The 27,256-nt window shown below is 41.4% G+C and overlaps 1 protein-coding gene across 2 annotated transcripts in view; it reads right to left on the reverse strand.

Moving 5' to 3' along the window:
- LOC141012416 (mannosyl-oligosaccharide 1,2-alpha-mannosidase IA) overlaps window positions 1-27,256 on the reverse strand; it is a 208,218-nt gene that overhangs the window by 100,988 nt on the left and 79,974 nt on the right. For both annotated transcript variants that reach the window (XM_073485893.1, XM_073485892.1), the window contains exon 2: window positions 15,101-15,197. In XM_073485893.1, coding sequence (XP_073341994.1) covers window positions 15,101-15,197 — 97 coding nt within the window. The remainder of the gene's footprint in view (window positions 1-15,100; window positions 15,198-27,256) is intronic.

A 27,256-nucleotide genomic window follows, 5' to 3' on the forward strand; every position in this document is an offset into this window, starting at 1 on the left:
TAAAAAGAGCAAGCCGCTTCGCCTCAGTTGTGCAGCCCCGCAGGCACACAAAGGCAGAGGAAGAACCTGGAGTTAGGAAGCCACTGCTGTGCAAGAGTAAACATCTACAGGTTACGATTATATGCATGTGCTGTTTTGTACATCATGTCTTTGAACGACTGTCTGGAGGACAGTACAACTCTTTTATCAGGCAGTAAAGAAATAATTGGAGCGTCAGACATTTCTGGTTAAATGAAAGTGTGGGATTATTGAAAGAGAAGATTTTAATTAAGGAAAAGACATGAACTCTTCCACTCCTCTAATCAATCTGTGGAAAGCCCAGTTAGAGACCACCTGTCTCTCTGCGGAAAGGTACTGCTGCTTGCTCACCTGCAATTTCACACTCAATTACAGCGGCAACACAAACTTTTCTAACGATATTTCCAAGAGTAATTTGAATTAGGCAACTTGAAACACTTGTCCGCGCTACTCAATATCAATTTCTATTTCAGTGCTTTGCCCGTTCCTCTGTTTATTTCAGTCTCTTATGTTTCCAAGATGCCAGAGGCTGAGAGCACCACTCACAGCCCCCTCACCACCTGTGAAGTGTGGCCTGGACCGTCGAGCTCAGTGTGAAAGTTCTTCTAACCCTCGCGGCAGGATAGACCAAAAGAGGGAATTCATTTCATGCGATTTTACTTATTCATTCCACCGCCACCTTCCTCCTTCCCTGCGCTCCGAGTCAGAAGTCATCACAGAGAACCTGAGCCCCACTTTGCAGCGATCTGCTGTGTAGCGATGAGACAGGATGGAAGTATTTTCTGCAGACTAAGTGCAGGATGATATAGAGGAAAAAAGTAGAGGTGAAGATTTGTGTGCATGAGTTTAAGAGACACTACGGGCTGCAGAGGTCAACCTGCGTTACTGTGATGTCTTTGAGTTATAACACTTCAAGGTACGACGCTTGCCGCAGGAACAAAAAGATTTCTGCTCCGTGCGAATGTGTAAGGAGCGAGACAACAGCAAGTCTGACTCCTGACAGAGAATATTCTGAAAAGTAAACACGACTGTCTGCTATCATGGAACACAAAAGGCAACATCAGAGGAGCTGCGGGAGAGTGATGAAATTCAGAGACAAATCCAAATGTTCCTTTTGCACCTGGCAGACACGGGAATTCAAAGAGGGGGATTGTGATTGAGAAGATTGGAAATCTGATGAGTAACGCTGGACAGTTTCAAAGATGAGAGATGAAAAGATGGCTGGGTGTCTCAGCACTTTGAGGAGGAGTTATCGTGAGACTCTTCAGCTGGAGAAAACAGGCTGAGAGTAGAGAGTGCAATAAGCCAGAGCTAAAAAAAGTACCGTATATTAATAGTCCCTAAAATAAGTGAATGAAGCAAAATCTGCTCCCTTATACTCTCACGAGCTTAAGAGCTTGGCAGGAAACGCTCATGATTAAAACTGCCAAACACTGATTACTACACAACAAGCGGCATGTATCGGGTTGCAGAGACGTCATCGTTCAGAGTGACTCCGGCAATACGTCACCGTGATCCCAGATTACATAAACACACAGTTTAAGGATTCCAAACGGTACAAAACACCAAGCGGGAACAACATGAGGGTGTTTGGGGCTTTATCCGGATACAGAGAGTCTGACCCTCGCCCTTGTATCCATCAGCCAGCGATTGAATCGTTACAGTAGAATAGAGTACAATCCCTGATAATCCTCCTGCTTCATCGTACATTTTGCATCCAGTTTTTCATCATCTTGGCTATAATCCCGGCGCAGAGGCTTGATGATGTACTCATGGCCACTGAGGGGGACTTGTTCTAATCCTAGCAGAAATTTGGTGGTGATGATGATGAAAGATGGCTTCGCTTTCATGTCCTGTCATCCTCTTTTCTGCTGCCAAATATCAGGAAGCAAATCGCGTCAATAGCTCTGACACATAAGAACTTTCTTTACGTCAGATGACAAGATCAGCAAGGAAAAACCCCCACAGCAGATCACTGATACAATAAAACACCCTTAACTTGTCATCTAAGCTGTGTCTGTCTCTGAGCTTTTTTATTTCGCCTGGCGCTGCATTCTCCAGCAGCAATCCAACCTTAAGAAACCCCTCATGATCTTAACACATCCATGCTTTTAGAGCCCCGTCACTAGCTCGGCCTGCTAGCTCTTGGTGCGAGTGAAGCACTGAGCTGTGATCTCCAGGCAGTTGCTGCTGCTTCACCGGCAGCAGATGCAGAGCTGTGCAGTCAGGACCATCATTTCATGCAGCGGGATGAAGCGTGCTCTGACAGCAGGTTCGCCCCATGAGTGCATTATCAGAAGCTCGCTGTCAACTTCCTCATCTGCCCGCAGCTTAAATACTCCAGCATGCACGCCCAGCCAGGGCAAAATATTTCCCTTCTTCCGATCTCTAGGTTTCACTGAGTCCATTAAGTAAACCTTACAAAGTTATCATAAGCAAAGTTGGATAGTTATTCTAAAATCGTGATTTGTCCTCCCGAATGTTGAAGGACAGGGTCAGAACTTTAATGGGCTCTGTGGAACTTATGTGTTGTGCTGGAAGTTGGTTGTTGGTTTATGTTAGCGGACTCCATTTCTAAGCTAACCTTCACTACTGTTGCTCTCTGTTAGCAGAGAGCAAGGCACTGAGAAGAGGAACTCGAGGACATGCATAAAGTCACATTACTTTACAAAGAAATTCACAGTCCAGCAGCATTAAACATATGGCCAATAAAGAAATGATTAATACATGTTAATTGCTACCATTAATTGTGAATTGCATCCAGTTTTCGTCTGCATATTGTGAAATTCTCCAGTAGACAGTCCACCAAAGAAATGAACAGCGAGCCTCCTGCTGTCAGAGCTGTGAGTCAACCGATGCCACGGGAAACACCCACCCAGAGGGCTGAAGCCCGGAAGCCATTTCCACAAATACAATTTTATCCTCTTGAATAATTTAAAACGATATAAATACAGAATCTATATAATTTATATTTCCTTGCACAGTGAGTGAGGAGAAATGTATGAGGCCTTATTACTCAAATGAGATGCTGTATAAGGGCGTATTGACGAGTTCGACCAATATCATCATCTGATATCAGGTTATCACATACATATTGTTTTAGGTGTGGATGTTGGCAGACATGCAAAAAGACATTGCAGAGCAATAAATGTTGTATTATTGTATAACATCATTATCAAACATGTTTTTCTACATTTTTGTTGTTATGTGTTAATGTAAAAAACTCTATATTGGTATATGGCATTTTTATTATTCTGAAGTCATGATATTAGTATCTATCTCAGCGATCCAATATCGGTCGAGCTCCACGATGCACCCTCTCACATATCTTAATGGCACCATCTTATGTATAAATCATTTGCCCTCCCACACTGCTGCTCTATATTACCACGGTGATAAAAATGCTTTAGGTCTCACAATTATGATGATATGTGACGTGTCCAGCCAGCAATTTCGGTTTGAGGCCTTATTGGTTCCAGAACAAATAGGCAATACTGAGTGGAGGGATGGGATGCGTGGGGGGGAGGGACCAGATCCTGATTTGTCACCTGGCGCTGGTTGCTATGGAGACAGATGATTTCTTCTGCACCATGATGGAGCCCATGGGATATAGAAATGGATGGGGTAGAAATGGAAAGTGGGTGGCTAGTGACAACCCTTCACTCCGCTTGTGACTCTAATGTGACAGGCGGTGATAGGAACCATTTGCGTAGCCAGTCGTTTAACCCTAATGACAAGGGAGGTGGCCACTCCTTCCTCCATTCTCTCTAACCTTCACAGTGCCCCCCTTTGAGACCAGGCACAAGGCCTGCTGGGAGGTAACTGCAAAGGAAGCAAAAAAAAAAAAAACTAAACGTGTCTGCTCTTCCTAATGTGTGGGCAGAGAAGAGGGCAGGCAATAGTTGAAGTGACTGGCAGTTGAATGCTTTTAATAGAAACATTTCTTTTATGGCACAAAGGGGAGGAGTTTGCAAATGAAAAGAGCTCAAGGTTGAGCCTCGCAGAGCTAACAGCAATATGTATGTGTTTGTATACATGGATATTCGATGCCTGAGTCCCTTATGAGTCATTTCTAAGCAGCGCCTCCTTTGCAAGTCTGTGGTCTCAGCAGAAATCTCTGTCACTGCTTTGTTTGCTGTACAAGATTATAATGATGTATGACAGTGAAAATTGGTGAAAATCCCTCACCACTTTCAGGGGCTCCAAGGACCCCGAGGGCCACCAATTGCTCTATAAAACATTTATCTCTCCTTTCAATTGCACCTCCAGCCAGGGACGACTAAATAATAAATACCCGCGGCTCCATCATTTGGGGCATTGATCCGAGCAAAATCAAGTTCTCCTCCATCCTCCTCTGGTCTCCATCATGTAAGAGCACCTGGCAGCGCTTTACATCACCCGGTGAACGCTTGGGATTTTTCTAATAAACGCCACTGGTTTTAAATGGTCCCCAGGCGCGCCGTGCTGAAGGATTCGGCCTGTGTTGCTAGCTCATTGTGCATTCCAGGAAAACTCGCTGGTCACAAAACCGGTGACCTTATGCTCTTTAATTGCAACTCTTGGGGATGAGGAGGGAAAAAATGAGGGCAACGCAGGGGGGGGTTGCAAAAAAGAAAAGTCTATATAATCCTGAGATAAAGGCGGACAAAAAAAATGAGAAAACCATTTTTTTTCCATGCGTAGAAAAAAGGTCTTTACTCTTTCATTTGTTGTCGAGGGGCAGAGAGCTGGAGAGGAATTGTGAATAGCGGCATGTGGCCAATCCCCTTAACAGCCATAGGACATCTATTGTTGATGAAAAATCTCTGGAGTGCGGGAGGGGCAGCTGTGACACCTAATGTAATGCTCTCTTCTTCTTTTTTTTCTCTCCCCAGCACAATCACAAGCCTTGTCGCAGCATCTGTTGGGCTGTGGTTTTGGCTTGGCATTTAATGTGCCGTGTGCTTCAGTTAGTGACCCACATATGCAGGCACGGGGGTAATGACGTCGCTCACAGAGGCACGAACATCTCTTTAATCCTCCATTTAGGCTCTGGGACTGGTTGGCTTCTCACTTCACAGCGAGAGGAGAAAGTGATACAGTATGTGAGAGCTCTAATAAGAACGAATTACTTAGTCTTATGAAAAGAAGGAAGAAAAGGAAATCTGAAAAGGGGCCTAATGACTGTGAGATGCCTGAGAGCTCTTACTATAAGCATTGGTTTGGCCAAAACTGATGATGTATACTTAGGGCTGAGTATCACACATACTAATACAGGCTGAAATGAGAAAACTGTCAAGTACAATACCACAAGTTGGCACCAACGGTCTGCATGGATTTGCATCTCGTTAAAGAAATAGTCTAGTTAATTCGCTTTCTTGCCGAGTTGAGGAGTAAAGACCCATTCAGATACCATGTATGTATGATAAACATAAAGCTACAGCTAGACAGTTAGCTTAGCTTAGCACAAAGACTGGATACAGGAGGGAACAGCTAGACTAGTTCTGCCCAAAGGTAGCAACACCACCACCAGCACCTCTGAAGCTCCCTAATTAAGACACTATAACTCATTTGTACAAAAAAAACCATTAAAGCAAAACATGTCACTTTGACATTTAGATTTTTGCACAAACAAATGAGATACAACATTGTAATTAGTAAGTTTAACCCCCTGTTTCACTCAGCAAAGCTGCCTGCTGGCTGTAGCTGTAATAGCTGAGATCAAAATGAGGAACAAGTTCAAAGATGCGTGTGGTCCAAATGAGGGCGCCAGAAGGAGTGGTGGCCATCGGCTCCCCACTTTACATCACTGGCCCACATTCGTTTTAAGTTGCAGATCCCTGTATCCCAATTTCAATCATTCTTGCCCACTCTGAGAAGCCACCAAGAATCATCTCTAGAAACAAATTGCCAGAAAAAACATTGTTTTCCTATTGTACTGCACGACTGGCGAGCGCTTTTCTAGAGGTTGAGGTCTAGAGGCTGATAAAAACAAAATATCACAAATATATTGGTATCGACGTATGAGATAAGTGTTCAGATAAATAGTTTTGTTTTTTAACATAACAATGCAGAAAAAGATGCCAGAGGTGATTTATATTGATCAAATTCCCAGTGAAGTCATTTGAGATGATAAAGTTTATGGTTAAATTGTAAAATAGCTGCCTCCACTATGTGTCTTTGTCTTAAGTGTTTGATAACAACATTGAAGGGATATTTGAAAAAAAAATAAAATTGAATATCTGCAAATACATCAATACTGGAATGTATTATTCCTTAATATCAGTATTGGCATCAATGTCAAGTATCAATCTGGCTCTAACTTATTCCATTGATTACGTATGATGGCCAGTTGTGTACGCAGCCCAGCTCCACTGGACCAAAACATGCACTAGCTGCTGTGCCTGTAGCTGTGAGTCTCTCTGGGATTTAACATTAGGTTAAAACTAGAGACCAACCTGTGATGGGATCACACCAGCCATGATGGCAAAATTGGTGTGCATTTGTCACAGGACCTGAGAGACGGCAGTTTGGTGAAACAGGTGGAAATTCTGAAATCACTCTTTAAGATTATTCTCTGATGTTGCAGATTAAGTGATCTCAATGCCACAAAGTCAATACGGCGGTGCCCCTGGTCATTTCCATCACAAACAGAACCCATAAATGGACCAGCTCATCATTTCACCGTATTTTTCTTGCATGCGGTGGGTCGACAAAGTAAAGATTTGATCTTGGGGTCGGTCAGTCTTTGTGAGGAGTTTTTGTGCCACTCGTACTGAAACTCTTATGCCTAACCCTCTGATCTAACAGGGGTTAGCACAGGAGGCGAATTAATCTCCCTCCCACATCTTTGTTGTAGCCGAAAGGGATTGTAAAGTACAACTACGGTTTCAAGGACACTAGATGGGTAGACAGAGTTGACCTGGGGGACCAATTCTCCAGCTTTTTCCCAGACTGGTAACAAAAGGGAAAGAAGAATAACGCATCCTGGACACTGTCCAAGAGCCACAGACCCTCCTCCTTCACCAAAGAGTTTTACTGAATCGCCTTTCTTTTCGGATCAGAGAGAACAGCCTTCACTTATAGAGGTCTGGCAGTAAAAGATTAATAACATAACAATCCGTCCAACCTGATTTGCTTCCAGTTATACAGCGCTGAAGGGTAAGATTTACAAAGGATGAAGATAGATGTTGTAAACACACAGACAAGTCTTGCGGACTTCTTAAGGTGTTCCTCTGGCTACAAACTGGCTTAGTTGAAGAAAAGTATTCAGGTCCAACATTCATGCATCTATTTGTCTAACTAATGTAATAAAGATCCAGAACAAAGACATCAAAAGGGATTATTGATTGGGTTTGAAGGGTTGGGCCTTGAGTGTGTAGTACTTCTACGAATCATATATTACCTCTTAAGTATATATCCTGTTTGCATTTCACATCATTTAAATTCAAGGCTCAGGGCTTCTTTCGGTCTTGCTTTGAGATACGTCGGAAATATAGAACCATCTCTACTGATACTTCAAGTTAATGCTCTCCACCATAAAAGTAGGGCACGAGAGCTCTGGGAGCCAAACATTGAAAATAATTCACAGCACTGAGGGCTTTGGCTCGCAAGACTTGCACAGTTAACAAGTGTCCCAAAATGACTTCGCATCACTTTCTCACAACCTTTAAAATCTGTTCATATCCACACATGGGAGTTAAGTCTTTCCCAATAGCCTAAGGTCTTTAAAAGCCCCTAACATCCTCACCTCTTCCTTTGCCCCGAGCTGTCTGACTTTCCCTTCCAAGGAGAGTCTTTTCTCACCTTCCTTATACCTCCGGGCCCAAATTCTGTTTCAATATGAAATAATGGCAAAAGCCCATCTCTCTGACAGAAAACGTTTCAGGAGATGAACAAAAAAGAGGAAACAAAGAAGACAGGAAGTGGAATCAAACAAAGCAGGGAGATGAGAGGTTGAAACTGAGACAAAAACAGTAAAAAGACAAGGTACAGTACTGCTATCAAGCTGGTTACGTGTACAGTGAGTGCTGTAGCTATCAGATGTGATGAAAGAAGCTATTGAAGAACAACAAAGATCGTCTTCCGGATTTATGCTCAACATCTAACTACAACCTCAACTTTCATTTTTAAAGCTGCTATAATTGATATTGCTAAAATATTGATGTACCAAGTGAGAATTATCACCAGAATCCGAAGCTCCCATCGGAGTCACTGAGCATAATAGCAACTTTAAGCTCATTGTCTTGCTGTCAGGTCCACAATTTAACTGTTTTGGTTCACTCTCAAGTTCTCATGAGCCCTATTCACACTGCCATTATTCCACCTCGCTGTCTGTATAAAAGTTACAGAGGCGGGATGGTAGACAACAAAAAAAGATCCTTCACTGGATATCGCTCAGAGTAAAAGAGAAATGTCCCACACTTCAACCCACGACCAAAAAACAGTAATGTGGTAGCAGGTGGTGTCTTCGGCAAATTATATGAGGAAAAAAAATGCAGGATTTATACGTGGAAAAGTCGCTGTCACCCCGTCTGTCCTACCGACTCTTCGTCACACTTCGGCCCAGAAAACAGCGTCTGTCCTCGGCAATGAGAGCCAGGCAGCTCCAGCTGTTTACAGCCATTATGTGACGACATTTCATGTCTTTGTAACCTTCCAACTTTGTGTTGTTGTAGTTACTGTCTTTGGCAACTTATATAGAAAATAAAATCACCAAATTTAATGTGGAAAAGTCAACTCAATGGTCAGTAAGTGAGTAAGAGCCAGACAGGGTCCACTATTTACTGATGGTGATTATGTGATGTAATTTCAAGCAAAAAACGTATCTTTGTGGCTTTCCATGATGCATGGTCAGTCAGGATCTCAATCACAACACAATATAACAGCATCCATATGATATTTAACGGTTTTGCTATTGAGGAATCTCTGTGTAAAAAGGGCTATAGTGTCATTTTCGCTGCAGCAGGCAACCATTTTCAGCAAAAAAGCTCTAATAACCCACTGTGCAGGATCTGCTGAGCACCAAACGGCAGACAGACACAGTTAGCTGGTAAAAAGTAGATAGTTAAGCAGCTAAAGAGCTTGACGTTTCCTTCTGGTGTTGGTAGAGACCAAAAACAGAGCTAAAAGACGGTGAATATTGGACTTACGGTGATATGAATGTTGAATGATAATGTTGCTCTGTACTACTGGATGTGTAAATGTGTGATGCTTAAAGTGACTGTTTGCCATTTAATTTAGCCAAATATCAGCTTAAGAGATGATGACAGATCAATGTTATGTTTGCAACTTTTTTCCAAGCCCCGGGCTGTTAAAAAAAAAATCATTTATTGACGGTTTAAGGAATGCAATTTAAAAACCCTCTGCTTAGTGGAAAATTTATCCTGAGATCTCAAGCTGCCCGTTGACCCCTGAAGTTACAGGGATTCGACAAAACCATTTCAGTTTTAATACCGGGTAAGCGCCTCCTGTTCAGAGATTTATTATTACTGAAAGTCAATAGCAGCACGCAAGACACCCTGCGGATCATTCAATTGACCTTCCTCAGTGATTTATGTCAGTCACGGTGGAAACTGCTGATAATATCAGCTCTAAATATTGAAGATAATCCCTTCAGTCACTTCCACACTCAAATATCAAATAATAAACACTGAACTATGCCATGACAAAAAATCCATCACACACACAACTGATTTCACCTCTAAGCTTAAGTATACACTGTAATTTATTAATAGAAAACAAAAACCCTGCATGAACCCAGAAACTCATTCCCCATTACATCAGCGTGGTAAACAGTGGAGGTACACATTTTTATTTATTCTTTAAAGGAAGATTAGCTTCCCAACATAGAGGTCAGTGTGCCGTGGATAAACACAACCAAGCTTCTATTAGCCATAAAACTTTACTTTGGCAACCTCTTTCACATCATGTGGTATTTATGCTCAGGTGCTGAGGATACATATTGCGTTGTTGGTAGCCTCAGCTCTTCATGTACAGCACTGAGTTCCTGTATTTCTGTCATATTTGACCAAAACTAATGACTATTTCTGAAGCTGGAGACAAAGTAAATGGAACATCTGTGTCACTGAACTAGAATCTGACCTTGTTCTCAACATGTTGCTCTCCTTAGATTGATAATGCTCCAGGAGATATAATACATGACATGATTACCCTGACACGAAGTTATGTAATGAAATCAAGGGGGAACGGGAAACATGATGGAGCTACCAGATAGTACCTGATATTTAACCAATCAGCAAACCAATAATTTATCTGTGAAACATATTTAAGGTTTTCTAGTGCAATATTTTAGCACTAGATTTTAAAAATATGATAATATAATGCTGAATAATGCAAAAGTATGTTTTTTTTACCCTTAAGGACAAAAGAACCTGAATGCACATATTTTAACTTGTCCAGTAGCTCATACTCCTCACTATGTGGGGACCCCCACACAGTTTTACGAGGAGGCAGAATTGTTGAAAGTACTGTAAATAGCCCGCTTTTCTCTTTCTAATTGCCTTCAGCAAAAGAAACTTTTAATAAGCTGAAAAAGACATACTGTATTTTAAATGACAAAAGGGAAATGAGAGAAAAGGTCTATCGCAACCAACTTTGGTTAAGAGGAAAGAATAAAAGAGAGCCGCTTTCAGCCTTGAGGGCCATGACAAAGGGAAGAAGAGAGGGATTACAGTTAAAATTGAAGAAAATGGAGGGTTGAGAGAAAGACTCAAAGGGAGATTATAGTAAAGTGAAAGTGTGCCAGAGAAGTGGAGTACCGAGTGAGGAACAGCAGCAAAGCGCCTCTCTCTACGCCTTTCTGTGGTTTGTGTTGTGCGTCTTTGAGTGTAGAGCACAGGGGATGTTCTGGTGACTCTCAGCATATTGACGAGCCGCTGATACGAACGCTAACTGTAGATCCAATCTCGCCGCATGTCTGTTTACTCTGGGGATTAAATTAAAGAACACAGCATCCAATTTCATACCTGGCTTCCCGCACCACCAAACACAATGTGACATTTACTCGCTAGCATGATGTCCTTTCTCTCCTCCCCTGCCTTTGACTCCCTCGCTCTCTCTGCTCATAGATAACCCACTGAGTCACAAACAAGGATAGTTAGGAGCAGAACATGATGCTGGCTCCACACAGACTGGAAATAAATTTGCTTATGGGATTAACCATGAAGTCGTTCCTCTTCCCCCACACTTGGAAAGTCAACTACTTCTCGACTGCCAGAGACAAATGGCTTATTCTGTTCTAGCTTTTATTGTTTGCATTATCGGTTGGGATCTACAGTAAAGGTATGCCACAGCGCTGCACAGATAAAGATGGCACTTAGCTGCTAGATGCTGAGAATTGTACTATCCATTATGAGAAACCTTTGGCCCCAACAGCAGAATAATTTAGAAAGTGTCGCTTCAGTGTGAGATATCTGCAGTGGGAGGAAAAAATGAGACTTTCTATTACAATTTGATTCATAACTCATGTGCATGCACACACAATAATAGCTATAGAGCATCTATATGGGGCCTAGCAACACCCAGAGAACAGCTCACTAACGTATGGTTGACTAATATGGTCAATATTTTGCACATTGCAAAGACCTAAATACACCTGTTTTTTTCTCATGAAGATTCATGCATTATTCCCTGAGACATTAAGGGTTTCAATGTTAAAGAAAGGGAGAAAAAAATTAATGGAACTGTCCCTTTATTCAGGTCATTTTAACACAAACTAACTACTAAGAGAAAAGTGGGAGACAGCTCATGTAAATGAGTAGCTGGTGGAGAAAGCCAAGTATTTAGCAAACCAAAGAGACCGAGGTCTTTTTCTCAGGAGCCTGTGCACATAAAAACACAGGTTTCTATGGTGATACCAGGTGGAGTGGTATATATGTGGTGTCTGTGATTGCTCAGCTTGTTTGTTCTCTCCTTCAACTGTCGATGCCTGTGGAGATTATTGATACAGAGGACAACATAAAGAAAGTCGGAGAAGCCTCAGTAATCTTCCCCTTTCCAGTAAAACACATCGGGAGAAGGTCAGAGCGGTACAAACACAGCCATGTAGCGCTGCAAACATGACATCTAAAGGTAATATCAGACGCTGACCTATAAATCAAAACCTAAAGCAGAGGTATCTGTTGGAGGAGTGCCGTTAACCCTCTGCATCAAGTATAAATACAACTTCAGCGGCACAAATCTGGAGCTGGACAGCTTGTGAGAACGAAAACCGATGGGACGCTGATATTGCTCTGCTTGTGCTCGATCTGTAAGTAATATATCGTGATTGTTTGCTAATGTGCTCGCCATATAGGTTTAATAAGCTGATGTCAAAGCTCATTGCTGGGAGTGTGTTTGGAGTTTCTGCCCTCCAGCAGCAGTCAGACATTTCTTAATGGAGCATTAATACAAACAAATCACAGCGACCGACTCGATCATTGTCTCTATTATTCCTCAAGTTTTAGCATTGACAACAGCACAGTCCATTAACTTTCACTGTCCCCAGCTGCTATTCCTTCCTAATGATGCTTTACATCACAAGTGGTGTAAGTAAAATACGCCTCGATAACTCATCTTGAGACAATACCTGAAGGAAGACCGGCAGATCTCTTTTAAAAAGGTTTTCTGTGCCTTCATCAAATCTCAAAACTCAGCACCAGCTTGGACCAAAGCCTCACACACTGTTACAGGCATATGTTCAGTTTTTGTTCATCTACCTGACTATGAGGGGTGACAAATCCTTTAGTACCTTTTTGGAACAAGAAATGCTCTTTGCGATCTTACCAGACGCAGGATACTTATTGAAGTGTCACAGACTGTTAAAAGCAGCTCGAAACTTCAGGCAAAATCAGGGTTCGTGTGATGTTTTTGGGTAGATTTCATCAGATAATTCTGGATGCTGCTTTGAACCAGAACACCTGTCACTTGATTTAAGGACAGTACTTGAAAAAGGTTTCAACTATGAACTTGGCGACATCGGGGAAACGAGAGAAGCAGAGAGATCACAAACTGTATTTCCAAGGGAGCTTGCATCGTTGCCTTAATAATCCTGACTCCCTACAGAAGTGATGGAGGAAGACAGTACCCGTCCAAGTCTTATTAAGCGCTGATCCACCTTTTATTAAAGGGCTTCTTTATGGGATTTCCCTCTGGCTCAGCAGTGTGAACTGACTGATATGCTTCACTGCAGAGGACCTGAGGACCTCTCCGGATCTGGCTTCAATTAGAGGCTGTGACGCCGATGGCAGGTTGTAAGGTTTCCCGCGCTGACTGAAAAGTGAGGAAGATGTGGTGACAAAAGCTTACTGAGGCGCGAACAGGTGAGACATGTTAGCTCCCTCTTCTCTTTCAACTGACAGCTCAAAACAGAGGATCTTTTTGTGACTTCATTCATTCTGATTTGTTTTGAGTTTTTCTTTTTTTTTTCTTAAACTATTTGGGAACTAGTTTCCCAATTGTTTTTAAATTAAAGGATAACTCCACATTAACGTATTTGGGAGTACTACTGCCTATGTGAAATAAAGTAGTATAAAGCCTTTTGTGGCTCCAGAGGAAGCTGCATTTAATCTGATAAAGTACCTCCAGTGATGTCACTCATTGGCTTAATTGCATTGTGGGTAATGTAGGCGCCAGGTTTTGAAAAGTCCACTTGTCTAGCATTGCTCTCCTACAACACTGTTGGACTCATTATGGACAGTTTTAAAACACAAAATCGATACAAGAAAATCAGAGATATCGCCTTTTGAATCTTCTCTGGAGCTTTACACTACTTTTTCACATGTGCACTACTACTCCTCAATGTGTAAAATTGGTGGAATTACCCTTCAAGTGCAGGTTTATCAAAATAAAAAAACCAAAAAAAAAAAACAGTTAGGGTAAAAACAAGGCTACGGCATAATGACCTACTAGATTACAATGACCTTGTAACTAACTATTATTTTGAGTTTTTATTGATTTGACTATAATTTTCTGGATTAATCAATGATAATCCGATCTGTAAAACATCGGAAAATAATGAAAAATGCTTGTCACAATCTCCCAGAGCCCAAGGTGACATCTTCAGATGCTTTTCAGGTGGGAATAATGACCCAAGGCAATAAAGGCAAGAGGAAATCTTCAGGTTTGAGCAGCTAAAGTGGTAGAATTTGGACTTTGGAGTATTCTTCTTGATAAATGGCTTGATGATTATTCAATATCCTAATTGTTCATTGATAATTAATCATGAAAATATTTCTATTTTTGTATTATTTGAATTGTCTGATTGTATTTGCCTCAATCTTGAATTGCTTTCATACCGTTTAAACTATGTAAAGCACTTTGTAGCTTTGTTTTGAAAAGTGCTGTATGAATACGGTTTATTTTTAAAAATGTTTCATCATGTAAACAAATACGTTCCAGAGATTAGTTTGCACATTAAAAAATAAATAAAGGATTCAAATTGCTTCACTGATTCCTTTTCTTTGAAGGGAGTCGGCTGTCTGTTTGCTTTTCCTCGCTTGGCTCGATTAATGTCCTCGCAGTCTGTTTTGCTCGCACATTATCGGTGTTGCGTGATGAATAACATAACTTTTGTGCTTTAAGTACCCTGCAAATTGCTGCTATTTTGTTTTTTGTTAATGACACCCATATTTTCTCCTCAGTTGCAGGGAAAGAAATGTCTTTGCATTCCGCTTGAGGGAAGCAGATTCTTTTTACGGCGACTTGAAATTCAGCCTCACTTTCTTTTTCACTTGTGTGTCAAACTTTCCCAAACTGCATCTCATCTAAACTTGCTGTTCCTGGCGTTTTTTTCTTGCTGTTGGTGTTAGTGAAAGTCCAATATAGTCCTGCCTGTGAGAGTTTGCTGAAGAAGGCAGTGGTTGTCCATCTATGTCAGACAAAGACTTTGTTGATCTTGAGTCTTTTTTTACTAAAGTTTTAAGGCTGAAAGAGTACATGGCTGTTTAGATCATTCACCTGAAAATGGTCCACATCTCCCTGTGTAGTTTTCCTCTGTCTTAGTGTACATAACCTCTCCAGAAAGAAAGGTCAACAGGTCATGAAAACTATGCTAGTTGACCTCTTTGACCCTTTGAGCCTCGAGCAAAAGGCAGACACTCACCAAACATGTTGCCCAAGTGCCCGTTTCTCGTCAAAGGCCGCAGCTCATTCTTTCCCCAGGCGTACAGTTTGTAGTTGTCCCAGGCAAACTTCATCATCTGCAACATAAACAGAGAGGACAAACATACCGGTCACTCGACTGACAGCAGAACAACATACCTCCAAACCCGAGATGTAATTAAATTGGTATCGCTACAGGCAAAGACAATGATAGTTTATTGATCAGACTGGATTAAGGACAAGCATGCAATTAACACGCACAAACACCACACCGCTGAACGATAAGATTGACATTTCCCCTGCAGCTAGTCCTCCTAAATTAAAGACTGAATGATGCCGGTAGATGAAAAGCAAGTTTAATAGATAAGAACACAGCTGGGAGAAGAGAGTGTTTTTGAAATTGACGCTCCGTATTCTTCCCAAACTGCCATTGAAGAAAGGGATCTGGACGTAATTTGTAAAAGAGGAATGAAACAGTCTTATATGCATTAAAACAAAGCAGGACAGGGACAGCTACAGCTGGCTGAGAAGCATGAGCTCACACTACAGTATGTGATAGCCCCCAGGAAATGTTATTTTATTTAACAGGGCAACGTGTCCATCTATCAGAGATCATTGACAGGCATCGTCAAATAGACATTACAAAGCAGAACAAGCAATTTGTAGTCAATGGCTTGTGTTTCACAGGTTTGAAAACAATCACTCCAAGTGGTGTGAGCACACTCTGTCCCTGAGGGTTCATAATTCCCATAATTAGTGTAGTAGTATAAAGAGAGAGTCCAAACCAAAGTAGTTTCGGAGCCTGAACCTAACCAGATGATGGCCGTTTTCACATCATCATTTGGACGTTAACAGTCCAAAAGTCATATTATGAGAAATGTTTGTCAGCAAGCTTTATTTTGAAAGTCTGCCCAGACGTTGCGTATTTATTGTTGCCGTTCACGTGCACAACCGATGCTGGAAGGTCAAGTAGTGTGTCACAGTTTGAAGCTCACGGACACTGACAAGCTGCTGTGTTTGACGAGTATAGAGTGAGAATGTGCTGTGTTGGAGTATATACAGTTGGGTTATTCAGAGCACGACGCTCTCGGAGCAGTAGAGGGCCGAGAGCAGTCAGTGTTTCGTGTACAGGTGATGTGGCAGTCCTGGCCAAATGTAGCAAATGATGAGTGAATTAAATAAAATAATTCATCCATTTTCTCGCAGTTGAAAGCCCACGCTCTGCTACTTTGAACAACCACACTCCCGTTTCAGTGTAGAGCGTCCGATTTGATTTAAAAACTTACCCAATGTTCACTTTTTTAGCGTGTTATCATACTAATGCTTTGCTACTTAGCACTAAATATAAAGTACAGCCAAAGCCCATGGGATTGTGATTAGTTTTGCAGGTTTTTTGTCAGTTTTGGACGAGAGCTGTTTCACTACCATGGCTTGAAATACGGGATGAGCTACTGTGAAAGTTGAATTGTGAAATGTCAGCCACCATAAAAAGGTTTCAATTTACAAAGTCTTCATATCTCCCACCACATGTGTGAGATATGAAGACTATGAAGATACGTTCTTATGGAAATGAGCTGAGATGAAGACACACTTATTGGTTTTTTTATCTTCTCGTTTCCATTGGTGTCTCTCGTGTCTGACAGTAGAAGAGTATCTGTGTGTCCTAATGATTCAGCCGCTATCATTGCCAAGTAGCCTGATTACATTTTTCAAAGAAATGAGAGAAAGCTGTCTGCACATCTTCATCAAAGAGATGCACACACATGAAAAATGTATTGAAATGAATAACAAACCAGTTCCACTTCCAGAGTGCACTTGACCCGAGTGCTTTCAGCAGTGACATGTTCATGAAATTCAATTATCCTCACCACAATAAAACAAACATGAGGAAAGTGGGTATCCTTCATGCAATCTGTAGAGAGATAGACAGATTGTCCAGGATTTCATTTTTTCCCCTGTCGGGATTTCACCGTAACACGATGTCATCTCTATTATCAATACTGCATGAGACTCCTCGCTCTCCAGGAGGTAGGCTCACATAAGCCTGTGAGAAATAGACAACATGAATCCGATTACCTCCGACAAGGCCTCCAGCAGAAAATCCTCTCACCCTAAAAAGCTCATTATAGACACCTCAAAGGAGAGAGAGCTGCAGCCATTCCTCACACTCAACAACAACAGTGCCCATAAACAACACGTTGTTGAAATAAATGTTGAATGCCCTGCAGGGTCAGGACAACAGAGACCTGGGGTGACGGAGCTGAGGTTTGATTACAGGTGAATTGCTCTGTCTGCCATTAAAATATTTTGAAGCTACAGCCCGTTTCATCTGCATCATCTTTGTTGTTTTCTTTAGTTGTTTTTCTTTGTCTTGAGTCTGTAATCAAGTCGGAGAAAGCAGCACTTGTAACTGAGTTTCTTTTGTTTTTTTTATAGAAACAAATACATATAATGTATGCAGTAGCAATCTCACACAGCGTGAAAAGCAAGTACACAATATGATTAAAGGGAATAGCACCAATGAATCTTATGGCGGAAATATGTTCACAGAAGGTAATCATTTTCTGCACAAAGTGTTGAAAGAACAAAAATAGTGCCGGGTCTGATTGTAACCCGACAGAGCGCCTTGCCCCGCGGAATGAAAACCAGAAAGTGTCAAGTTTTATTTGAAACCATCTTTTATAATGCCAGCCTGTCTCGCTCCATCGGCAGCTTTAAAAACAAAGGAACAAAAGTAATAGGAAGCGTTTGCTCAACATGTAGGATCCGGTCAATGCTAGAATGTGTCGCTCTCTGTCTCTTTTGAAGGAAGTTTCAGACAGTATGTCTTTGCAAAAATGATCAAAAGACACGATGGGACCTGCGAGGGAGGCAGGCCTTTATGACTATTCTAAAATAAATGTTAGGCAAAGTAGGAAACAGGCAGATGGCACGCTCAAACTGCCTGACTGTAGGCACAGAAAATGTAAAAATGGCAGCATCAATCTGTGATGACATGATTTAAAAGTTGCCAAAAGAAAGAAGTGAACGCAAGCAGCGCTGCAGCTAAATTTAACTTTCACTTTAACTTTAATATCAATCTATTCTTTTTCTTATTGTTTTATCTGGAAAATGTCAAACGTCTCATAACGTGTTGTGTCCTGCTAACAATCTGAAACCCAAAAGCATTCATTTTAATGATACACGGGACAGAAAAGCAGCAAATCATGTTAATCGTGACATTTCAGAAGCTGAAACCAATGATTTTTTGTTCACAATTTGCTAATGAGTGAAATGATTAATCAGGTTAATCTGTGATCAAAACTGTTGTCAGCTATTCATTCTCTGTCATTCAACAAATTGGTTTTGAGAATCAACTGCACCAAATTAAAATGGACAGAAATGTAACTATCGGTGCATCGTACTGGAGCATGGATACTTGACCCGAACCCGTCATGACCCAACTGGTCAGGCTGGGTTCAAACAAAACTTGTGCAAAAATAATTAAATATTGTGTAAAGATAAGTGTCTGTGTTGGGGCTATATGTCCTGTATAGTTCTGTGTGTGCTGAAGGTCTGTTGGTACTGATTGAAACTTCAAGAAATAAAAAAAAGGATTGAACAGCGTCCACAGTCGTACACAAAAAACATATCAAAACTCACATTGCTGCCTAAAGCAGGAGAGGGTAAATATCTAAGATGTGAAAATTAAATGAAAGACTTTTTAATTCCTCCAGGGTTTTTTTTTGAGTCAACCAGATTTGCTTTTTAAGAGTTTTCATGACGTGCAGATATCCTGCATTAAAGCTTTGTTTCAGTGCCAAAATGTGAGCACGATCAAACTCACACTCCATGAGAATATTTGTCTTTGTTTCCTGCTGTGACACACTGAAGCCGTTTCATTCAGCTGGAGGGAAACCAATATCTGGCATTGTATTTTCACATCCCTGCTGCTGTGCGCTGCGGAGGGTTTAAAGTGTGGGAGGACCGGGGTCAAACAGCCATAGGATTGCTGGTGAAACAACACATCATCACAGCACACAACATGCACAGCGCTAATCGATAGCTGCAGCCGCAGCCGGGCATGCCGCCCCCAATGCTGGCTTCTCCAAGAGAGCGAGTGGGTGAACGATTCATTTCCTGGGGCACAAAAAGCAAACACAGACATGATCAGACACGATCTGACAGGACACTGAGTGTCCTTTGGTTAAGCTAATTGGCTGATTCTTAGGTTGAGAGGATCAATAGCTGAACACGGAGCTAGTGATTAAAATGAATCAGGGATTGATCGGGGATACGACGTGCCAATACCAAGACCGCAGGTCAGAAGTCCTGCTCTGTTGATCATACAACACCAACCAGATCATGAAAGAGACACATGAAGTTGCATGAGTGATTACATTAAGTCTAAACCCACCGTGATGTCTCGCATTGGTTTGTGGACAACTGTTCTGAATCCTTAAAACCCAGGTTTGGTATTGTGGAGCTGACTGAGAACCAGAGGACACGCCTGATAGATACTTGTCACAAGGTCCACGCTCCCTAAAACATACCCTACTTTATCGTTATTTCTACTGTAAAGGGGAACATCATTAACAAAAATGATCATCATGATGTATTGAAGAAGACTTGAAACTAGAGAATGAGACCATAAACTCATTAGGAAGTGTTTACTGAGATATAAAGAGAGAGGTAGGGTCATTTTAAGCTTATCAGAGTATTTTTTTTAACCAGTGGAGTCGCTCCCTGCTGGCTATAGCTCCATCCATATTTCATAAGTCTATGCATAAATATAGGAAGAAAAACCTGAAGCTGTCGCAATATTCGTTTTACTTTCCTCAAGATATAATGTCTTATTTTTCTAAAATGAACTCAATGTCACTGCAAGGGCATCGCAATTGAAGTGTATCCGTATGAATCTGTCTGCTCTCAAAAAAGAGCTACTCTTTGCTATACTTTGGTCATCTGTAAATAACCCATGTTTCCACTGTGGGTCGTAAACACTCGAGAAAATGACACCACAGGATGGTACAATTAGCTCAGTGTTAGTCCTCTCCATCCTGGAAAAAGCCCAGCGCACACCCAAACCTCTTGGTCTCTTGTTGTTTCCTCTGCATTGTGCCGAATAATAGTAAGGCTCTCTGATGAGAGTTTGCTCATCTGTTTTAATCCTTGTGTGTCACACATGGCGTCAAGAAACAGGAAACAGCAATAAGCAGCCTGGAGGTCAGTGACCATGTTACAGTGGGTCCGTATTTTGTCTTTTAATTCAGTCTCTTTCAAACTCAACGCCAACAATTAAATGTCCCAGTGCTGCTTGAACAGAAAAAAGTATTGACATGCCAACATCTGGAACAATCCTCACAGAATCACGATGGAAAAGGGGCAATAGTTACAGCAGCATGTCAAATGGGCGTCATGTTTCCATCACAGCTGATCGGAGCTGTAGCAGATAAATACCTGATTGCACCCTTCCCCATTGAGGATAAAAGCCAGATGTTGGTGGGTGTAAAGTGGGTTTATTGCGGGCTTTTTGTCCTGGGTGAAAGAGGTATTCATGTGACAGTTTCTAAGATCCAAAAGAATGGAAAACATCATCTCTATGCGTGCGTCAGACTCTGTCAATAGTACAACCTCTACAATCAACACAGGGTTAGAAATTGTGCTTGCGTGAATGAAGAAACCTTGGTTACATAACCGATTTTTGTTTGACTGAATGTGTGGATCTTCGTGTTGTTCCCTCTAAGGACAAGGTGCTTCTCTTTGATAGATGTGTGTGTTTTAGAAACTCAAGGATATGATCAACCATTCTTTGTTTCTCCGAGTCTGCTGGATCCAGATTTGCTACCTCCATGACTACAGAAACTCTCAAAACGGTGCAGAATATAAGAATGCCAAACGACAGCTGATATGTGAAAAGTCATGGAGGATGGACGGGGGAAAGGGATTTCAAAGGACTGTTTATTGCAAGAGCTTGAGGATCTTAAAGTAAAAGTTATTGGGTCCTTTTTTGGGGTTGGTAAGAGTTCAAACCACTTCAGTTAATTTGGATATACAGTAACTGGCAGCATATTCACATCGGGTCACAAGTGAGGCTTTTAAAGCTTGTTTTATCCGTCACTGAGACTTATCCAACGAGGTCCATGTTTAACAGTTTCAAGGAAATGACGCAGAGGCAGTGAACCATCTGGAACAGAGCAGAGACGATCTGAACTGAGGTTTCTTTGAGGCAGTGATGTAAGAGATAACAAGCAACTTCGAAACCAAAAGTAGTGAAGTTTCAGAGAAGTCGGAATAATGAGACGTTGCCAGAGAGGACGGTTTGAATCTGGAGTTCAGATGAAGAGATAAGTCTCGTGAATGGTGAGCACTGAGCTACTATTTTAATAATCTGACCGACAGCGATCCACAGTCAACCACAAACTCAATGACGTACAGTCGTAATCGTCAGCACAAGGGTTTTCCTCATGGGGTTATTCCCAATGAGGATTTGTTTTTTCCCTCATGACTTGCTGTAGTTGAGAGTTGACGCTGTGTATCTGCTGTTTCCAATGGTCTTGGCGAAACTCCCCTCACTCGATTCAAAAGAGAGAGAGAGAGAGCGGCTCTTGATACGACTATACTCTTTGTGTCCTTGAATGCGGACATACAAGAATCAAGTAACCTAAAAAAGATTGGAGGGTCATTACGTCACTGTATTTGGCCTTGGTGCCAGACTGTGGTGACAGCTGTATTGAAGTCAATGGGAGATGCAAGGAGACACACACTAAAACCCAACCTATTTACGTCGTATGAATTCTGATGAAGAAATGCCTCCACAAAATGAAAGAACACACTTCAGAGAGTAGGTAAACAATTGATTTTTTTTGTTCGTCCTTCAATTTCGTTTGTGAAAGGCTCCTGTTTTCAGTGCAATTGCAGTCTCATCAGTGATATTTGGGCAGGACCTGCCCCCTTTGGTTATTAGTCCTGTCAATCATTGGGGGCGGGTGGGGGAATCAGCTGTTAATCTACTCTCTTAAGTGTGTTCTTTCATTTTCTGGAGGCATTTCTTCATCAGAAGTCATACGACGCAAATATGTTGGGTTTAACTGTGTTTCTCTATGCATTTCTCACTGACTTCAATACACCATTCAGTGATGTAAAGACACTTTCTTTTTTTTTAAGGTTCCCTGACAAAAAAAACTCTAAAAAAAAAAAATGGGGGGCTCTGGGAGCTGGAAAAATAGAGTGAAGTGTACCACTGGTGAAACTGGACGAAGATAAATGAGTTACCAGCTTCTTTACACACAGGCAGAATATATCTTTTAAAGAAAAATGTGGGGGAAAAAACCCTTAATTTAATGAAGAGCAGATTTGTGTAGCTGTGGTGGGCTGCCTTGAGAATTCATATCCACTGTGGTTATAGATAATTAGCTAACAGTGTGGGCTGAAATCGAGCTGCACCACCAGTGGAGATCACTACGCTGGTTCTTCTTAAACATGTTACTGGCAGCTGGGTTTGGACTCAGTGGCCTCCTCGTGGCCCAGGAGAGGTAGATAGATATACAGAGATTAACTCGTGGGCTGAACAACTTGTAGCTTGTTCTGGACAACTAATTAGAGCAGATCTTCTGCTTAAGGCACAGCAACAGTCCTCTTCCCCCCTGATATCACCGCGTTCTGTAGCTGTGTGGGTTTCTTCAAAGGACCCCGCTGTGTAGCTCGCAGCACACTACGTTTCTGATAAAATGATAGAGAATGTTTCACACAGGAAAGATACTTATCAGATATGTGTGAAACATATTTTGTGGTGGGATTTTTTCGCACAATACAAAACTATAAAATGTAAGAAAAGTCTCATTAAGGAGGATTGCACTATCTGTGTTTTCTGACAGAAAAGCAGAACAAATATGAATAAGAGCACACATTCTCAGCATAATCTAAGCCAGCACCATTACTTCTGCTGGTGTAGATGACAAGAACGATGCTGCTATTTTTCTTATCTGTAAAAAAAATATGAAAAATAATAGAAAAAACAAGCAAATGTCTCACTTGCAGTCGGTCTAAGATATGGTTCACTTCTCACCAGTAAAACAAGATGTTCATTTTTGTGGGAGAAAAAGAAAGATGCTAAAAGAGATACAAAAATAAAAAGCCTTCAGGAAATATGTAATATGTATGTGTTACAGCCTTAAAAAAAGAGCCCCGGCACAGTTTAGTGCTCATACAACATGGCCATATACTTCTAGGGTTAGGAGTATGAGTCCCAGTGGGAACGTCCACGTTGAAAGTACACTGTGGTACCGTCTGGCACTTTGGATAAGAGCATCCAGTAACAGCATGCAGCATGAGACCGGAAGCAACCCTCGGTACAAGTGTCTTAAGTTCGTTGTGCGTCCACTCTCTTGACAGTTGTTAGAAAATGCTGCTGCCAGGCTTTCAACACGTTTCAACGAGAGAACAGCAAAGAAAACAAAACCAGAAAGAAAGAAAGTCAACTAAATTACACTGATCCTTGCTACAAGTGAGTCTTAGAATTGATTTTACTTCTTGTTCTTAAAGCCTTGAATGGTCTGGCTCCTGCCTACATCTGTGATTTGCCGACTCCTTATGAGCCTAGACGTTGCTTGAGATCCTCTAATGGTTTCAAAATCTCGACTTGTGACCAGAAGTGACTGCCTTTCGCTGTCTGGGCGTTTCAGCTGTGTAACTCCCTGCCCGAGAATCTCAGGCTGGTAAACTCACTTCCTTTAAATCACGTCAAATCATCGTCTGGCCTTTTCTTAACTGTAGCTATTCATTGTTTTTAATTATCTTTTATCTTAAGTTCTGGGTTTTATTGCGTTTACTTTACTTAGTATGTTCTTATCGTAAAGCACTTTGTAACTTTGTAAGGTGCAATATAGTATATATAAGTTTATTGTTATTATGACCGACTGCCTGTAAACGTGATGTGTGTCTTAGTAGAGAAGATGAAATGAAACTGATCGATCTCAGCTTTGACTGACAGGTTTTATTATCTATTCTAGTGCAGCAGAAAGCCATCCTGGTGAGAGGAGAGAAAACACTTGTCAAACTCTATTGTACACATCTGGAGAAAGCAAAGACACCAGAGGATCACAGTAAGTAATGTGACGTTGAGGTCATCCAAACAAACTAGACGACCACGTGGAGAAGCAGCTGTATAAAAACAAAATGACAGCAGTCGCATCCAAGTCTGATGACAGGGTTAAATGAAAGCATCTGCCAGCGATCAGTCATCTTTTTGATTATTTTACTCTGACGGGGACGAGGTGCTGAAAGTAGAATATCACCAAATAAATACAAAAAAAAACATAATACATAGTGAAAGAATACTTAGATTAGTTCACCCAAAAATGAAAATTCAGTCATCCCCCATGTGGATGGGAAGTCAGGTGAAGTTTCGTAGTCCACAAAACATTTTCTGGAGCTTCACAGCAAAACAGCTTTGCAGAATTCTCCTTAACTGAAGTAGAAGGGGACTGAAAAAAACATAAACGGTTTAAAATGAAAGCCTCCAGATGCCTGAAGATCCCAAATTGTTTTTAAAAGACATTATTTACACCCTCGATGCGTGGTCGAGCTTGTGCCCCCGCTTCAGACTGGATGCACTCTAACGCTTTTAGCTCAGCAGCTACAGTGAAAATTCTGGCTTTAAAAAAAAAAAGGGTGTAAATAAAGTCTTTTCAAAGCGATTTGGGAATATCAGAGCTTCTGGGGACTTGGTTTACGTCAGACTGTACAGAGAAATGTTATGTTTTCTGGATTGTTTTTTTAGTATGTCTTAAAAGAAGTCCCAAGCTACGTCGGTTGTTTAGGAGAATGCTGCGACACTGTTTTAATGTGAAGCTCCTGAAATGTTGAATCTTCACCTGACTTTCCATCAGCACCAGAGGTGAGTAGATAATGGCTAAATCTTCATTTCTGGGCGAACTTATCCTTTAAGCAGATTCCATATTTCATTGTTTTTGCTCTGTACAAGCTAACTGAGTGCTTCTACGTGTAGTTTGCAAAATGCCAACTCACTGCACAATATGGCCTCTCTTCTAAAAACACTGAGAAAGCTCTGTGTAAACCATGCTGACCACGGTTCCTCTTCCTTAGCTAAAACAACATGGATCATCTCACATGAACAAGAGTCTTATAAATATACATGAGGCATGCTAATGAATGCTTGACACTTCCCCACCCTCCACGTTCTGTAATGCAGTTGTTATGTTTGGTTCCATGAGCGTGGCATCCCTTTAATCTGAGGAGGCTTTGGGTGGATCATGGATAATAAATCACCCCCTCACCCGGCACAGCAACACGAGAGGCGGCTGCTTTAACGAGGTGCTGTGTCATCACCTGAAACCGAGGGGACCTTTGGCAAGAGAAGGCACAGGAATCAGCTTTCCTCCGCCGTTTCCCCGTGAACTTCTCACCTCAACTCGCACATATTTCCCGCTCACGCTTCCTCCAGCTTCCAGTGTCAGACCCGTTTTGGAGCACAGCCATTTCCTGCCTATTAAAACCACATTTACGGTGAGTGGTGACGGAGCCTTGTAGGTCTCCGAAGGCCACGAGAGTCTCATCCTGAGTCAGCACAACACTGTGGTCAATTACAAGCAAGTCCCAGAACAAGAGCCAAAAGTTGGGCAACCAGGCAGCACTGAGCTGCGGATCATTCATGCATGGCATTAATGGTTGTGTGGAATCAATCCCCAAATCAGCTGACCATGAATACAAGGCGCTTCAAAGAGTAATGGTCGTACAGCGAAAAATAGAAATGCTATGTGAACCTCTCCGCTAATCCTACATAAACAGACCGTATCTAACTTTTGTTAAGACATAATTGATGTTGTGAAGTAGCGTAGGATCATGGGAGCTGATGTCTTTGTCTCTATTGCTGATGAAAATCTATCGAATGTGACTCAGGCAGGAATGTTTTGATGTTTTATTCACGTTATGTTTAGTCACATCTGCTGACTTCCTTCCTCACTCTCTGATGTATCATCTGATGTTTCCCCAGAAGTTTAGCGACGGGTGAAAAACATATATAACATTATTTTAATACACAGTTGCCAGCACCTGTTTTCAGCCCTGAGTAGTGTCTGCAGTAAGGATGTTAATGATTAATGATTAATCGATTCATCATCGTTTAAAAATGTATTAACCGACAGTTATTGTATTTTAAAACATATACTTCAAGACAATCTTTAAAATACTGATATTATTACATTATAACACATTGTGTAGCCTCAATATGGGTTGTTTTTGGGGCCAGTTGTTGAACAGCGACCGATGGGAGCGCCACAGTTAAAATTAAGTCATTATTTTGTGTTATTTAGTTATTTATTCAAGTAACTTGGTGTGTACCTATTCTGTTCTTTTAACACCTGCTGTTGCCTACTCTGATTCAGCATCAAACAAAGGTCACATCAATGGTTGTAACAGTTTTCTAATGGAAAAATGTCCAACATATTTCATATATTATATAATAATAAATAGCCGACAGCCGACTATAAATTAGAGGAATTGCTTAAAATGTGTGCCCCTCGTTTGAAGGTATTCATTTCAGTCTGCACGCAGCTCCAACGACCTTCACCAACAAGCTCGGGCAGCTTGTATGTAGCCTGAGAGGCGAAACACAGAGCAAAAATAGAAAGCAAAGCACTCGCTGCTGCTCATTAGAATAATAACTGAAGGCGACTCAGATGAGTGTATTAACATTTTTATCGACTTAAATTATCTCTCATCTTGACTGTAGCAGCTGGACAGCAAAAGAAAAGGTTTCATAAAGACTTCAGTAAGAAAACCAACCTGAAAAAATAAAGGTGATGAAGCTTTTTCATTAGCGAGTAGGAATGAGAAGAGCAAAAACTGTTGAAGGACTGTTCACAACTCCTACTCTTACGTAACGCTTCAAAATATGCAAACTGACTGTACACCAAAATCACAGCATATTTCTGATTACAATATGTCTGCACCGTCCTTGCAATTAACAATAATTGAGTCAGTGAGCATTGGTACACTCAAAAACGCTCACACCCAGCTGCAAGACACATAATTTGAGCAAATCACTTTGACAACTGATGCGGACACCTGGATTTGAGCTGCAAGCGTCAGCTTTGTTTTTGCATATCATTCCCAGAGAGATGGCTTCTGTGGTGTTTATCCGATGTCTGTATTTTTT

This window comes from Pagrus major, chromosome 17, assembly GCF_040436345.1.
Source record: "Pagrus major chromosome 17, Pma_NU_1.0".
NCBI lineage: Eukaryota > Metazoa > Chordata > Actinopteri > Spariformes > Sparidae > Pagrus > Pagrus major.